Source organism: Elephas maximus, chromosome 12, assembly GCF_024166365.1.
Source record: "Elephas maximus indicus isolate mEleMax1 chromosome 12, mEleMax1 primary haplotype, whole genome shotgun sequence".
NCBI lineage: Eukaryota > Metazoa > Chordata > Mammalia > Proboscidea > Elephantidae > Elephas > Elephas maximus.
In genome coordinates, this window is record NC_064830.1 from 53860132 (window position 1) to 53876082 (window position 15951).

General features: G+C 41.5%; 1 protein-coding gene across 1 annotated transcript in view; it reads right to left on the minus strand.

The window, feature by feature from the left end:
- The window catches only part of MYO5C (myosin VC), a 153921-nt gene that overhangs the window by 104973 nt on the left and 32997 nt on the right, over nt 1-15951 (minus strand). Inside the window, exons 3-5 of the mRNA XM_049905158.1 lie at nt 7582-7747; nt 6885-7029; nt 5125-5281 (exon numbers count right to left, since the gene is read on the minus strand). Of these exons, the coding sequence (XP_049761115.1) occupies nt 5125-5281; nt 6885-7029; nt 7582-7747 (468 nt within the window). The remainder of the gene's footprint in view (nt 1-5124; nt 5282-6884; nt 7030-7581; nt 7748-15951) is intronic.

The following is a 15951-nucleotide window of genomic DNA, read 5'->3' on the forward strand; positions in this document are numbered from 1 at the left end:
TGAATTATTTTTTTGATATGTTGTTGAATTCTGTTGGCTAGACTTTTGTTTAGAATTTTTGCATCTAAGTTCATGAGAGATATAGAGCTGTAATTTTCTTTTTTGTGTGGTGTCTTTACCTTGTTTGGGTATCAGGGTTATGCTGGCTTCATAGAATGAGTTTGGGAATATTCTATCCCAAACAAGTACAATTTTTCATAGTATTCTGCAATTATTCTTTTAATTTCAGTTGGCTCTGTTGTGATACTGCCCATCTCATTTCTTATTTTGTTTATTTGCTTCCTCTTCTGTTTTTCTTTTGTCAGTCTGGCCAATGGTTTATCGATTTTGTTAATCTTTTCAAAGAACTAGTTTTTGGTCTTGTTAACTCTTTCAATTGTTTTTCTGTTCTCCATTTCATTTAATTCTGCTCTAATTTTTCTTATTTGGTTTCTTCTGGTGCCTGAGGGTTTCTTTTGTTGCTCTCTTTCTATTTGTTCAAGTTGTAGAGATAATTCTTTGATTTTGGCTCTTTCTTTTTGTACGTGTGCATTTATTGATATAATTTGAACTCTGAGCACTGCTTTAGCTGTGTCCCAAAGGTTCTGGTAGGAAGTGTTTTTATTCTCATTGGATTCCATGAATTTCTTTGTTTTGTCCTTAATTTCTTCTATAATCCAATCGTTTTTGAGCAAAGTGTTGTTCAGTTTCCATGTGTTTGATTTCAATTCCCTGATTTTTCTGTTACTGACTTCTAGTTTTATAGCTTTATGGTCAGAGAAGATGCTTTGTGATATTTCAATGTTTTGGATTCTGTTAGGCTTGCTTTATGGCCTAATATGTGGTCTACTCTAGAGAATGTTCCATGTGCATTGGAAAAGAAAGTATACTTGGATGCTTTTGGGTCGAGTGTTTTGTATATGTCTATGAGGTCAAGTTGGTTGCTTGTGGCATTTGGCTCTTCCATATCTTTATTGAGCTTCTTTCTGGATGTTCTGTCCTGCACTTCAACACACCATAAAGTGGTGTGTTGAAGTCTCCTAGTATTATTGTGGAGCTGTCTATCTCGCTTTTCGATGCCGTTAGAGTTTGTTTTATGTGTCTTGCAGCCCTGTCACTGGGTGCATAAATATTTAATATGGTAATATCGTCTTGGTATATTGTCCCTTTAATCATTATATAGTGTCCTTCCTTATCCTTTGTGGTAGATTTAAGTCTGAAGTCTGTTTTGTCAGAAATTAGTATAGCCACTCCTGCTCTTTTTTGATTGTTGTTTGCTTGATATTTTTTTTCCCATTCTTTGTTTTTTTTTTTTTTTTTTTGTAAAAAAATATAATCCATCTATATACTGTCTACAAGAGACACACCTTAGACTTAAAGACACAGCAAACCAAAGCAAACCAAACCCAGTGCCGTCGAGTCGGTTCCTACTCATAGCGACCCTATAGGACTCGATGGACTAGGTTTGGTTTGGTGTGTCTTTAAGCCTAAGGTGTGTCTCTCGTAGGCAGTATATAGACAGATTGTGTTTTTTTAATCCATTCTGCAACTGTCTCTTTATTGGTTCATTTGTCCATTTACATTCAGTGTGATTACAGATAGGCATGAGTTTAGTGCTGTCATTTTGATGTCTTTTTTTGTGTTAACAGTTTCATTTTTCCTCATATTTTTGTGCTGAGTACTTTTTCATTGTAAATTGTGTGTTCCTCTTTTTCATTGTTGTTGTTTTTCTGAGTATGTTTTTCTTGTATTTTATTTTGATGTGTAGGATTGTTAGTCTCCTTTGTGGTTACCTTAATATTTACCCCTATTTTTCTAAGTTTAAACCTAACTTGTATCTCCCTATGTTGCCTTGATTTTCTCTCCATATGAAAGATCCATGAGTATTTAATCCCTGTTTATTGATTTGGTGTTGCCATTTTTTACATAATGACATCACTGATTCCCTGTTTTGAGCATTTTTATCTTGATTTATTTTTGTGATTTTCCTATCTAGTTGCTCTGTCCTGAGTTCTAGTGTTGGGTTGATATCTGATATTATGGGTTTTCTAACCAGATAATTCCCTTTAGTATTTCCTGTAATTTTGGTTTGGTTTTTGCAAATTCCCTAACCTTCTGTTTATTTGGGAATGTCCTAATTTCGCCTTCATATTTCAGAGACAGTTTTGCTGGATATATGATTCTTGGCTGGCAATTTTTCTCCTTCAGTGCTTTATATATGTCATCCTGTTGCCCTCATGGTTTCTGCTCAGTAGTCTGAGCTTGTTCTTATCGATTCTTCTTTGTAGGTAACTTTTCACTTATCCTTGGCTGTTCTTAAAATTTTCTCTTTATCTTCGGTTTTGGCAGGTTTGATTATAATATGTCTTGGTGACTTTCTTTTGGTATCTACCTTGTATGGGGTTCGATGAGCATCTTGGATAGATATCCTTTTATCTTTCATGATGTCAGGGAAGTTTTCTGCCAACAAATCTTCAGCAATTCTCTCCGTATTTTCTGTTATCCCACCCTGTTCCAGTACTCCAATCACTTGTAGGTTATTCATGACAGAGTCCCACATGATTCTTAGGGTTTCTTCATTAAAAAAATTTTTTTATCTGATTTTTCTTTGAATATGTGGTTGCCAACTGTTTTGTCTTCAATCTCACTAATTCTGACTTCCAGATCCTCAATTCTGCTCTGCTGACTTTCTACTGTGTTGTCTAATTCTGAAATTTTATTGTTAATGTTCTGAATTTCTGATTTCTGTCCATGGATTCTTGCAGTCTATTAAATTTTCTATTATGTTCTTGAAGAATCTTCTTAATTTCCTCAGTTGTTTTATCTGTGTGCTCCGCGGTTTGTTCTGCATTTTGCCTGAGCTCCTTCCTGATATCTTGAAGAGTTCTGTATATTAATCTTTTGTATTTACATCTTCATCCAGAAGAGTCCTTGATTCATTGTTTCGGGAATTTCTTGAAGCAATCACGCTCTGCTTCTTTATTTGATTTGATATTGACTGTTGTCTCTGAGCCATCTATAAGTTATTGTATCAATTTATTTTGTTTGTTCACTATGTCCTAGCCTCTTGCTCTGTTTTGTTTTAATATACCAAAATAGGCTACTAGAGTGAGCTAACTTGATTATTGGAGCCTTTGAAGCACTAATGTCCTGTTACCAGATGGCTAGAGCTGTTACCAGGTGTAAGAGCCTAGGAATCCATTCATTATTCTTGTATAGATTCAGCTCAGGTGTCCCAGTAGTCGATCACCTGGTGTGTGGTGCAGGCTCTTGCCTACAATTTTAGAGGAGCAATGGTGGTTGGTGTATGCACAGGTTTCTGCCAGCAGCAAGGGGTCACACTCTGAGGAAGGCAGGGGGCTGACAACCTTCCCCCAAATGTCTATTAGGAAGGCACTTCCCTGTTCTCTAGAGCATGGAGCTACTTTTAATAAAATCTGATCCTGTACATTGGGGGGAAGTGTGATTAGCACAGGGTAGAACCATGGGGCAAGGTGAGGGACAGCTCCTGGCTTACAGGGAACAGGACACATTTTTAGCCTGATGTTCAAGGCTCTCCTCAGTCTCACTGAGAGGTGCTGCATGGGATCAGAAAGTGTGCAGGTTCTGACATCCCACAGTCCTTAATACCAATTTTGCTATCTGTGTGAAGCCGGACAAGTTATTTCATCTTTCCAAGCCTTAATTTCTCTATCTGTAATATGTGAATAATATGTATACTACAGAGTTGGGAGGATTACATGAGATAGTTAATATAAAGTGCTTCGACTCATGCATGCCCCAAATATTGTAGATGCTCAATTAACCTTTATTTCTATCCTTACCCCTACTCAAACCTTCCATTCAAACAAAAAAACTACTCCATCGCAACCCTCCTATCCTCTGGGCATGATTCTTCATTTCTACTTCTGTTCTTAAATCCCACCTTCCCTTCCCCAGCACTATGCCCTCCCCAGGCCCCTTTCTGAGCACCCTCCACCTAGGAGTGGGGCCCCTTCTCATGCACACTTCCTGATGGTCTGTCATGGCCTCTGTCACATATTTTTGCTGAGCACCTACATGAGCCAGGAACCGTGGTAGTACAGAGGTGAACCAAACGGATATGGTCCCTGTGTTCACAGAGCTTACAGTCTCATGGGGGAGACAAATCCTGAAGAGACAATCACACAAAGTTATCCACTGGGCATTTAAGTAGACACAGTCTGTTGACAACTTTTCTATTGTTGTCTTAGATTTACGTTTCTATTAACTTTAAAATATGCTTTGTTAGGTTAGAGAAGACTTAAGCTTCAGGACTGGATCTTAGGCTTTTTTATTACCTCCTGCATTATATGGTATAGTGGTTTAAATAAACTAAAAATGTCTAAAAAATACCTACTGGGGATTTTAATTTGAGAAAAGAAGAGATCTAGGAGTCTATCATTTTTTATTTTTGCTATGCTTCCAAATATATCCAAACAGATCCTCCTCTACATTGTGAGGCAGCGACAGTTGGCCTGTAGGGCCCTCCTCTGTGCCTTTCAGATACCCCTTCTTCTTTCAAGACTGTCTCTGCACCCCTGGAGCCATCCTAGTTGGCCTTGCCCCTCCTCATCAGTTGTGTGCTGATAAATTGACTCTCTGAGAAAAAAAATTAAATTAAAAAAAGAGCCTTTGTTTGTAGTGCTTACCAATTTCTCTGGTGTAAATACTCCCAACATGACTGATTTCAAGCCACCAAAGGTTTAACAATCAACTCACAAGAGTCCTAAATATTTAACAATTGCAGCTTATGAAAGCCGGTGCCAGGTGGCTCCAGCTTATCACTGACCCCAGTGTACCAGAAATGTCTGTAGCTGAGGGAAGATTCTCTGGGATATAAATGTAAACAGAAGGCTCTTAAAGTCCAACGGCAGAATTTCAGGTAGCCCTGCATTAGAGGCGGAGAGCTCTGGAAGCAGTGATCTCTGCCCCAGCCTCTTTCAAATCCTACTGAAGAATAGGCTTCCTGGCCCTTCTCTTACCTCTTTGGTCTTTAAAGGGTGGGAACTTGAGTTAGCAAGGACAGCACATCACACAAATCAACCTACTGCAAGCCCTCATCTCCATCATAAGCACACCACTGCCTTTGACCTGCTCCCCACTTACTCCCACAGGGGTACTCACCTCAGTTATGGGATTGGATGCCAGAACTTTGTCCTCCAGATGAGCGTTACTGCTTGACTTGCTGACAGTGGCAAAGTACCTCATGGCATAGCGTGCTGACACGGTCTTCCCAGCACCCGACTCCCCACTTACAATTATTGACTGATTTTTATTGTTTCTAAAACAAATAAATGAAAGGAATTTTTTAAATGTTCATTTCTTCCCATTAAAAAGGTAATATGAGCTCATTAAGAAAAACGCAGGCAAGCAGGAAGAAGGGAAGCTTTGTTTCATCACTCTAAAGTAACCATTTTTAACATTCTGGTTAATCACCTTCTAGTCTTTTTTCTATGTGATCATGCTGAGCACACAATTTTGTTTCCTGCTATTTCCCCTGCATTTGAGAGTCCCTAAAACCTCATCTGATGATTCGCTAGGAAGACTCACAGGACTCAGCACATAACCATACTCAAAGGATGCAAAGCAAAAATTAGGAAAGGGAAAAGGTACAAATGGCAATGTCCAGAGGAAACTAGGCACAAGCTCCCGAGAGTCCTCCCCCAGTGGTCACAGGATGCATTGCATTCCTGTAGAAATGTGTGAAATGTGTTTGCTTTGGAAGTTCCTTAGATAATAAAGTGCTTTCACCAGTTACCCTTATATCACCTGAACCTCAGGAAAGTTCTCTAAAGCATTATTAACATGCCCAACTCTGAAATGACAAAACTGTGGCTTAGAACAGTGATGTAACTGGCAGGGTCACCCAGTCTATAAACTGAGGAGCCAGGCTTGAAGCCTGGTCTCCTAACAGCCAACCCTGGGGTCTTCCTCTACTCAACAAATACAATTGTCCTCATGGAATTTGCTCTGATTTCCAAGTTGTTGTTAGTTGCCATTGGGTCAATTCGGACTCATGGAGCCCCCATGTGATTTCCAAGAAGGCCAGGTAAAAAGGACATTCACATGACTGAATGATGATAATAAAGGTAGCTGGCATGTTAAGTGTCAGATGCTGTTCTAAGCACTTTCCATGCACTAATTCACTTAATCCTCTCTAACTGCCCTATCTATAGATTAGGTACTATTGCTATCCCCACTTTACAGATGAGGAAACTGAGGGCAAAGGGGTTAAGGAGATGGTCAGTACAGAATCCAAACCCCAGGATTTTGATCCCTGAGCCAGAGCTCTTCTACCCTGACATAGAAGCCAGTGTTGTCCATATGATGGCCAAGGTCTAGGGTGAAGAGAGAGTCCAAGAGGATTTGTAGGGTGGGTGGGGTGGGGAGAAATTAACAGAAAGAGGATATGAGGGGAGGGAACCTTTTAAATACACTGCTGACCATGCCAAAGATTCCTGCAGATAAAGCTTCAAGTTGGGCTGTTAATTATTTAGAAAAAGAAAAAGCTATAAAATGGGGGATGTAGAAAACAGAAGTAACCACTGGGGAGAGGAACAAGAGATATAGTCTTGTACTTTCACCCAAAATCTATCAGTGACCCAAGGACTGTGCTCCATAAGGTTTTCAATGACTAATTTTTTTGAAAGTAGGTCATCAGGCCTTTCTTCTGAGGCTCTCTGGGTGGACTCGAACCTCTAAACTTTTGGTTAACAGACCATTTACAGCACCCAAGGACTCTCATCCTAGGCAGTACACTCAATGAAACACTCCCCTCTGGCCTGACAATTCTTTAAATGATCTCAAATTAGGCATCCCCTTTCTACTGTAAGGGCAGGGAATGTTGGGAGAGCAAAAGGAAGCCCATCCTTGCAGGAGGCTACCTGGCCATCTGCTTGTATGCCTCTTCGGCCACGGCAAATATGTGCGGGTCCATATCGCCCACGTTCTGCCCACTGTAAGCATGGATGATGGCATCTCCATATATGGGCAGCTGCTTGTAAGGATTCATGGCCACCAAAATGATTCCTGAGGAAAGATGCCAGATGCAGTTATGGGATTCTTACTCTCAACGGTCTCTCCAGGCTCTCCAGGAAATTCCTGCTCCGCCACTTGTTAAACCTTCTACGTGACTTTGATCAAGCATCTCCATTCCCTCTGATGCCACATACATCACCAGGCTCTACTGGGGGTTGAATGAGATGACGTGTGGGAATGTCCCAAAATGGAAAGGCTTTTGCAATGCACAATGTAATTAAAATAATAACATCACTGTCCAAAATAAGTAATAACATGTATCATATTTAATAAGAAACTCAATACTTTATCCACATCTATTTTTCTTAGTAGTCTAGTCTTGGTTCTTCTCAAAGATTCTCCCCACCTAGATATTTCTTGTGTAACAAAATCCATGACATTCAAATACCTGTACCTTTTAGACAGAAATTTGGGAAAATATTTAGCTGTGATTACACATTCTGGCATAAGTCCACAGTTTGAAAGCAAACATAATTCTCAGGGCACTCTAGCAGCAGACGTTGTTTCAGTGCCATTCCTGGTCTCCTGGAATAGCTTCCTTACCACTATAGGTGTAAATGAGTTTGGACTCTGCAAAGCGGATCCTGAGGTTGTGGAGCACCGCGGGCTCATGGAGATAACTAAGTGCAGTGAGGTCATTCTCACCCACGAGGATGTCAGGATTCCGAAGTGGTGGCAGAGATTCTGGATCAATGGGATAATCCAGCTCCTGTGGACGAAGATGAAATTAAAGTTCTGGAAATAAAAGACTTTTGATGCTTCCATGAAACACTGTCCTATGTCTTATCCACCTCCCCCCTGACTCTGAAAAGTAACCTTACGCACAGCAAAGAGAAGATAATCTTCACAGCTGACTCTTGGAGTAGGGAAGAGGTTTTTGGACTGTGGGCCAGAGGACCAGGCATTGGCTGTGTGCCTTGGGGGAGCCACTTACCCTCTCTGTGCCTCACTTCTCTCATCTGTGACAAGAAGGGCTAGACTAGATCAGGGGTCCTAGGAGCCTCAGCAAGGGCGATAGGGAAGCTATATGGGGGAGGGAGCTGGGTCCCCGACTCGATTCTACCACAGAGGCTCCACATTTTTGTGGTTTAGACGTTGGGTTCCATGGAAGTTTTCATGTGAAAACAGGGCTCTGCTGCTGGAATGGCATGATGACCTAAGGCCTCTCACAGCTCTAAGATCCCTGAAACTGTTGAAATCTGATAGTCTTGGTGTTAGAAGTATTTGAAGGGGCCAGCGTGGGCAACAGTCCCTCTGTGAGAGGTTCCCCGTGCACAGGACTCCCATCTGTAGCACCTGCAAGCCCAGGGCTCCTTTGCAGAGCCACCTGTTCTTGTCTTCCTCAGCCCTGGGCTGAGTAACTTTCCCAGGCTGGGCTCTCTTGGGCCATATTTAACCTAGAATTCCAAATGTAAGTGCCTGAGCAGAATGAAGGCAAGGACTAGTACATCTTCCTCTTGCCGGTCAACACCAGAGAAGACTGGGCTCAAAATATCAGAGCACATAACCATATTAAATATTTATGCACCCAATGACAGGGCTGCAAGATACATAAATCAAATTTTAACAGAATTGAAAAGCGAGATAGACACCTTCACAATTATAGTAGGAGACTTCAACACACCACTTTCAGAGAAGGACAGGACATCCAGTAAGAAGTTTAACAGAGACACGGAAGATCTAATTACAACAATCAACCAACTTGACCTCATTGACTTATACAGAACTCTCCACCCAACTGCTGCAAAATATACTTTTTTTTTCTAGCGCACATGGAACATTCTCTAGAATAGACCACATATTAGGTCATAAAACAAACCTTTGCAGAGTCCAAAACATCGAAATATTACAAAGCATCTTCTCAGACCACAAGGCAATAAAACTAGAGATCAATAACAGAAAAACTAGGGAAAAGAAATCAAATACTTGGAAAATGAACAACACCCTCATGAAAAAAGACTGGGTTATAGAAGACATTAAGGAGGGAATAAGGAAATTCATAGAAAGCAACGAGAATGAAAATACTTCCTATCAAAACCTCTGGGACACAGCAAAAGCAGTGCTCAGAGGCCAATTTATATCAATAAATGCACACATACAAAAAGAAGAAAGAGCCAAAAGCAGAGAACTGTCCCTACAACTTGAACAAATAGAAAGTGAGCAACAAAAGAATCCATCAGGCACCAGAAGAAAACAAATAATAAAAATTAGAGCTGAACTAAATGAATTAGAGAACAGAAAAACAATTGAAAGAATTAACAAAGCCAAAAGCTGGTTCTTTGAAAAAATTAACAAAATTGATAAACCATTGGCTAGACTGACTAAAGAAATACAGGAAAGGAAACAAATAACCCGAATAAGAAACGAGAAGGACCACATCACAACAGAACCAAATGAAATTAAAAGAATCATTTCAGATTATTATGAAAAATTGTACTCTAACAAATTTGCAAACCTAGAAGAAATGGATGAATTCCTGGAAAAACACTACCTACCTAAAGTAACACATTCAGAAGTAGAACAACTAAATAGACCCATAACAAAAAAAGAGATTGAAACGGTAATCAAAAAACTCCCAAGAAAAAAAGCCCTGGCCCGGACGGCTTCACTGCACAGTTCTACCAAACTTTCAGAGAAGAGTTAACGCCACTACTACTAAAGGTATTCCAAAGCATAGAAAATGACGGAATACTACCCAACTCATTCTATGAAGCCACCATCTCCCTGATACCAAAACCAGGTAAAGACATTACAAAAAAAGAAAATTATAGACCTATATCCCTCATGAACATTGATGCAAAAATCCTCAACAAAATTCTAGCCAATAGAATCCAACAACACATCAAAAAAATAATTCACCCTGATCAAGTGGGATTTATACCAGGTATGCAAGGCTGGTTTAATATCAGAAAAACCATTAATGTAATCCATCACATAAATAAAACAAAAGACAAAAACCACATGATCTTATCAATTGATGCAGAAAAGGCATTTGACAAAGTCCAACACCCATTTATGATAAAAACTCTTACCAAAATAGGAATTGAAGGAAAATTCCTCAACATAATAAAGGGCATCTATGCAAAGCCAACAGCCAATATCACTCTAAATGGAGAGAACCTGACAGCATTTCCCTTGAGAACGGGAACCAGACAAGGATGCCCTTTATCACAGCTCTTATTCAACATCGTGTTGGAAGTCTTAGCCAGGGCAATTAGGCTAGACAAAGAAATAAAAGGTATCCGGATTGGCAAGGAAGAAGTAAAGTTATCACTATTTGCAGATGACATGATTATATACACAGAAAACCCTAAGGAATCCTCCAGAAAACTACTGAAACTAATAGAAGAGTTTGGCAGAGTCTCAGGTTATAAAATAAACATACAAAAATCACTTGGAATCCTCTACATCAACAAAAAGAACACCGAAGAGGAAATAACCAAATCAATACCATTCACAGTAGCCCCCAAGAAGATAAGATACTTAGGAATAAATCTTACCAAGGATGTAAAAGACCTATATAAAGAAAACTACAAAGCTCTACTACAAGAAATTCAAAAGGACATACTTAAGTGGAAGAACATACCCTGCTCATGGATAGGAAGACTTAACATAGTAAAAATGTCTATTCTACCAAAAGCCATCTATACATTTAACGCACTTCCTATCCAAATTCCAATGTCATATTTTAAGGGGATAGAGAATCAAATCACCAATTTCATATGGAAGGGAAAGAACCCCCGGATAAGCAAAGCACCACTGAAAAATAAGAAGAAAGTGGAAGGCCTCACCTTACCTGACTTCAGAACCTATTATACAGCCACAGTAGTCAAAACAGCCTGGTATTGGTACAACAACAGACACATAGACCAATGGAACAGAATTGAGAACCCAGACATAGATCCATCCACGTATAAGCAGCTGATATTTGACAAAGGACCAGTGTCAATTAACTGGGGAAAAGATAGCCTTTTTAACAAATGGTGCTGGCATAACTGGATATCCCTTTGCAAAAAAATGAAACAGGACCCATACCTCACACCATGCACAAAAACTAACTCCAAGTGGATCAAAGACCTAAACATAAAGACTAAAACGATAAAGATCATGGAAGAAAAAATTGGGACAACCCTAGGAGCCCTAATACAAGGTATAAACAGAATACAAAACATTACCAAAAATGATGAAGAGAAACCCGATAACTGGGAGCTCCTAAAAATCAAACACCTATGCTCATCTAAAGACTTCTCCAGAAGAGTAAAAAGACCACCTACAGACTGGGAAAGAATTTTCAGCTATGACATCTCCGACCAGCGCCTGATCTCTAAAATCTACATGATTCTGTCAAAACTCAACCACAAAAAGACAAACAACCCAATCAAGAAGTGGGCAAAGGATACGAACACACATTTCACTAAAGAAGATATTCAGGCAGCCAACAGATACATGAGAAAATGCTCTCGATCATTAGCCATTAAAGAAATGCAAATTAAAACTACGATGAGATTCCATCTCATACCAGCAAGGCTGGCATTAATCCAAAAAACACAAAATAATAAATGTTGGAGAGGCTGAGGAGAGATTGGAACTCTCATACACTGCTGGTGGGAATGTAAAATGGTACAACCACTTTGGAAATCTATCTGGCATTATCTTAAACAGTTCGAAATAGAACTACCATACAACCCAGAAATCCCACTCCTAGGAATATATCCTAGAGATACAAGAGCCTTCATACAAACAGATACATGCACACCCATGTTTATTGCAGCTCTGTTTACAATAGCAAAAAGTTGGAAGCAACCAAGGTGTCCATCAACGGATGAATGGGTAAATAAATTGTGGTATATTCACACAATGGAATACTACGCATCGATAAAGAACAGTGACGAATCTCTGAAACATTTCATAACATGGAGGAACCTGGAAGGCATTATGCTGAGCGAAATTAGTCAGAGGCAAAAGGACAAATATTGTATAAGACCACTATTATAAGATCTTGAGAAATAGTATAAACTGAGAAGAACACATACTTTTGTGGTTACGAGGGGGGGAGGGAGGGAGGGTGGGAGAGGGTTTTTTATTGATTAATCAGTAGATAAGAACTGCTTTAGGTGAAGGGAAAGACAATACTCAATACATGGAAGGTCAGCTCAATTGGACTGGACCAAAAGCAAAGAAGTTTCCGGGATAAAATGAATGCTTCAAAGGTCAGCGGAGCAACTGCGGGGGTCTGGGGAACATGGTTTGCGGGGACTTCTAAGTCAATTGGCAAAATAATTCTATTATGAAATCATTCTGCATCCCACTTTGAAATGTGGCGTCTGGGGTCTTAAATGCTAACAAGCGGCCATCTAAGATGCAGCAATTGGTCTCAACCCACCTGGAGCAAAGGAAAATGAAGAACACCAAGGCCACACGACAACTAAGAGCCCAAGAGACAGAAAGGGCCACATGAACCAGAGACCTACATCATCCTGAGACCGGAAGAACTAGTTGGTGCCCGGCCACAATCGATGACTGCCCTGACAGGGAGCACAATAGAGAACCCCTGAGGGAGCAGGAGATCAGTGGGATGCAGACCCCAGATTCTCATAAAAAGACCAAACTTAATGGTCTGACTGAGAGTGGAGGAATCCCGGCGGCCGTGCTCCCCAGACCTTCAGTTGACACAGGACAGGAACCATCCCCGAAGACAACTCATCAGAAATGAAAGGGACTGGTCAGCGGGTGGGAGAGAGACGCTGATGAAGAGTGAGCTAATTATATCAGGTGGTCACTTGAGATTGTGTTGGCAACTCTTGTCTGGAGGGGGGATGGGACGATAGAGAGAGAGGGAAGCCGGCAAAATTGTCAAGAAAGGAGAGACTGAAAGGGCTGACTCAAGAGGGGGAGAGCAAGTGGGAGTAGGGAGTGAGATGTATGTAAACTTATATGTGACAGACTGATTGGATTTGTAAACGTTCACTTGAAGCTTAATAAAAGTTATTAAAAAAAAAAAATATCAGAGCATCCAGGGACCTTATCATCATCTGTTCTAACTTCCTCTAGCCTCATTTCATGGCTTGGAGAAGAGAAGCCCAGAGAGGTAAAGTGTCCAGGGCAAGGTCCCACAGCAAGCATGTTTCTGTTCTACCTGTTCAGGCTGCTGTCATGGTATCAGCACCACTGGCTTGCATTAGTCATGTGGTCCTGAGTCAGCCCCATAAAGTGGTGCAGCTGCTGCTGAGCAAGTGCCCACGGTGCAGACCCATGCCACACACTCATCACTGATGGTTTCATTTAACACTCAAAACTGCCCTTCAAAGAGGGCACTGCCACCCCAACTAACAGATGCCCAGACAGGTTCAGGGAGGTGGAGTTCATTGTCTGGGATCACACAGTTTGTATGGATCTGGCTGTCACAAAGCCTCCTTTCAAGGCTGACAGTGTTTGTTTATTTGTCTGTTTTGCATTAGAAGAGCAACTCAGGGTAATCCAGGACTCCTGGAAGTTAATCCTCACAGCAGCTGCCTGCTCTATTGTTACCAGTGCAACCATTGTGGACCTGACCCCAGCCCCAGAATATTCTTAACTGACACATTTTAATTTTGAGAATAAAATCAAGAAAAATACTTCCCATATATGATTTTTACTTTCCTTGTCTGATTTTTTTCTGTTTCCTATTTTGAATCAGCAACCCTGCTTGCTCGTTCAGCCTGTGCGTGTGCCTGTGTGTGCATGATGTGGGTATATATGTGTATATGCGTGCGTATTGTGTGTGCATGTGTGTATGTTACGTGTGTATGCACGTTGTGTATATGTATGTGTGTGCATATTTTGTGTGTGCTACTGTGTGTATTGTATGTGTGTGCTATTGTGTGTATGTCCGTAATGTGCATATGCATGTGTATGTGTGCATACTGTGTGTGTACGTATTGTGTATGTGTGTGCAAATTGTATGTATGTGTGTGCATACTGTGTATGCACATGTGTGTATATGTGTGCATACTGTATGTATGTGTGTATGTGTATGAGAGAGAGAGAGGGTGTGAGTCTGTCTTTGGGGCTGGGGGAGAAAATGTGAAGAACTTCAGGCTGACATTTGGAGGCAGAGGTGACATTTTCCCACAGAGCAGGCTTTGTTCTTCCTGATACAGACAAGGGTTAAGTGAACGAGCAGTCTGGCTGCCTGCCATCTTACCTGCCTCTTTGCCTCCTCCCTGGGCGGCAGGTTCAGGGCCAGAAATGTGGCCACCTGATCCCACTGCAGCTGCTCTCCTGAGATTTTTTTTTCCCAAAGCATCTGAGCCCTAATCAGAACCTACACTGTGCACAGCAGGTACGCAATAAATACCACAAGGAGTTACTGATGGGGGAAAAAAAAAACCAGAACAAAAAACCCAAACCAGTAGCCATTGAGTCAATTCATGGTGAGTCCATGTGTGTCAGAGTAGAACTGTGCTCCAGACGGTTTTCAGTGGCTGATTTTTCAAAAGTAGACCAGGCCTTTCCGCTAAGGTGCCACTGGATGGATTTGATGGGAAAGGGAAAGCTTAATGCAAACAGCACCACTCTCTCACGGTATATCTCTCTTGTATTCACACATGTGCATATTCATGGATTACCTTACTTGATCTTCAGCAGCCCTGTTGGTGCAGGCGCTGTTAGCAGTGCCGCATTACACACAAGGACATGGAGGCTTAGAGAAGTATGGTAAGGGGCCACTGTCACTGATGAAGCAAACAGCCCACCGACTGCTTCTACAGGACGCGTTCTCAACCTCTGTGCTCATCTCCCTTTGCAGGGTCATAGGAACTGCCCCCAAGTCCAGGATAGTCTGACTGAAAATGCTGTGCCCTGTTCTCCACAGGAGGAGCCCTGGTGGTGCAGAGGTTAAAGTGCTTGGCCACTAATTGATAGTGCTTGGCTGCTAATTCAAACCCATCAGCAGCTCTGCGGGAGAAAGATGTGGCAGTCTGCTCCCATAAAGATTCACAGCCTCAGAACCCTATGGGGCAGTTCTACTCTATCCTGTGGGGTGGCTGTGAGTCAGAATTGACTCAGTGGCGGTGGTTTGGTTCTCCACAGAGAACATCGACATATCCTGGAAATTCCAGCACTTTAACACGCATATGATATTCCCCTGGCCCCCTCCAACATCAGATGGGGCAAGAACCCCCCTGTCTAACTCTTTGTTCCTTGATTCTAAAAAACGTGAGACTGCCATAGCCCGGAGCCAGATGTCACTACAGCCATACAGGAGTGGAGCTGGGTTAATTTCTTAGTGACTAAAAGTGTACACTTAAAGCAAATGCAAAATCTCGAGATGCTAGATAACCAAAAGCCACAGGCAGCTTCTGAATATCTTCTGGGACATCCGTTTGTGGGGACAACCATGAAAGCTTACCCTCTGCATCTCCTTGCCCCACCAGCGCTGACAGGCTACTCATGAGACATGGTTGGGCATCCCTGTCACCTTGTCCCCGTCTCCTTGTCATGGTCCCTCCCTGACACTACTCTCCTCACAGGCTTCTGTACACTTGTACACTGCCTCTCCCTCCCTCTGTCTTTCTCCTCCCACTTCCCTCTCTTCTTATTTTTTATCCCTTTCCTCTACTCCTCTTCCTCTTCCCATCTTGAGGCTTTTCTCTACCAGTTGCAAACTACTTCCCTCCAAGTTTCTCACCTTTACCCAGTCTCTCAGCTGAAATCCAAACCCATTACCGTCGAGTCCATTCTGACTCATACCAACACTATAGAACAGAGTAGAGCTGTGCCATAGGCTTTCCAAAGCTGTAATCTTTACAGAAGCAGACTGCCACATCTTTCTCCCGCAGAACAGCTGGTGGGTTTGAACCACTGGCCTTTCAGTTAGCAGCCAAGTGCATAACCACTTCGCCACTAGGGCTCCTTGATTACTGATAAATCAAA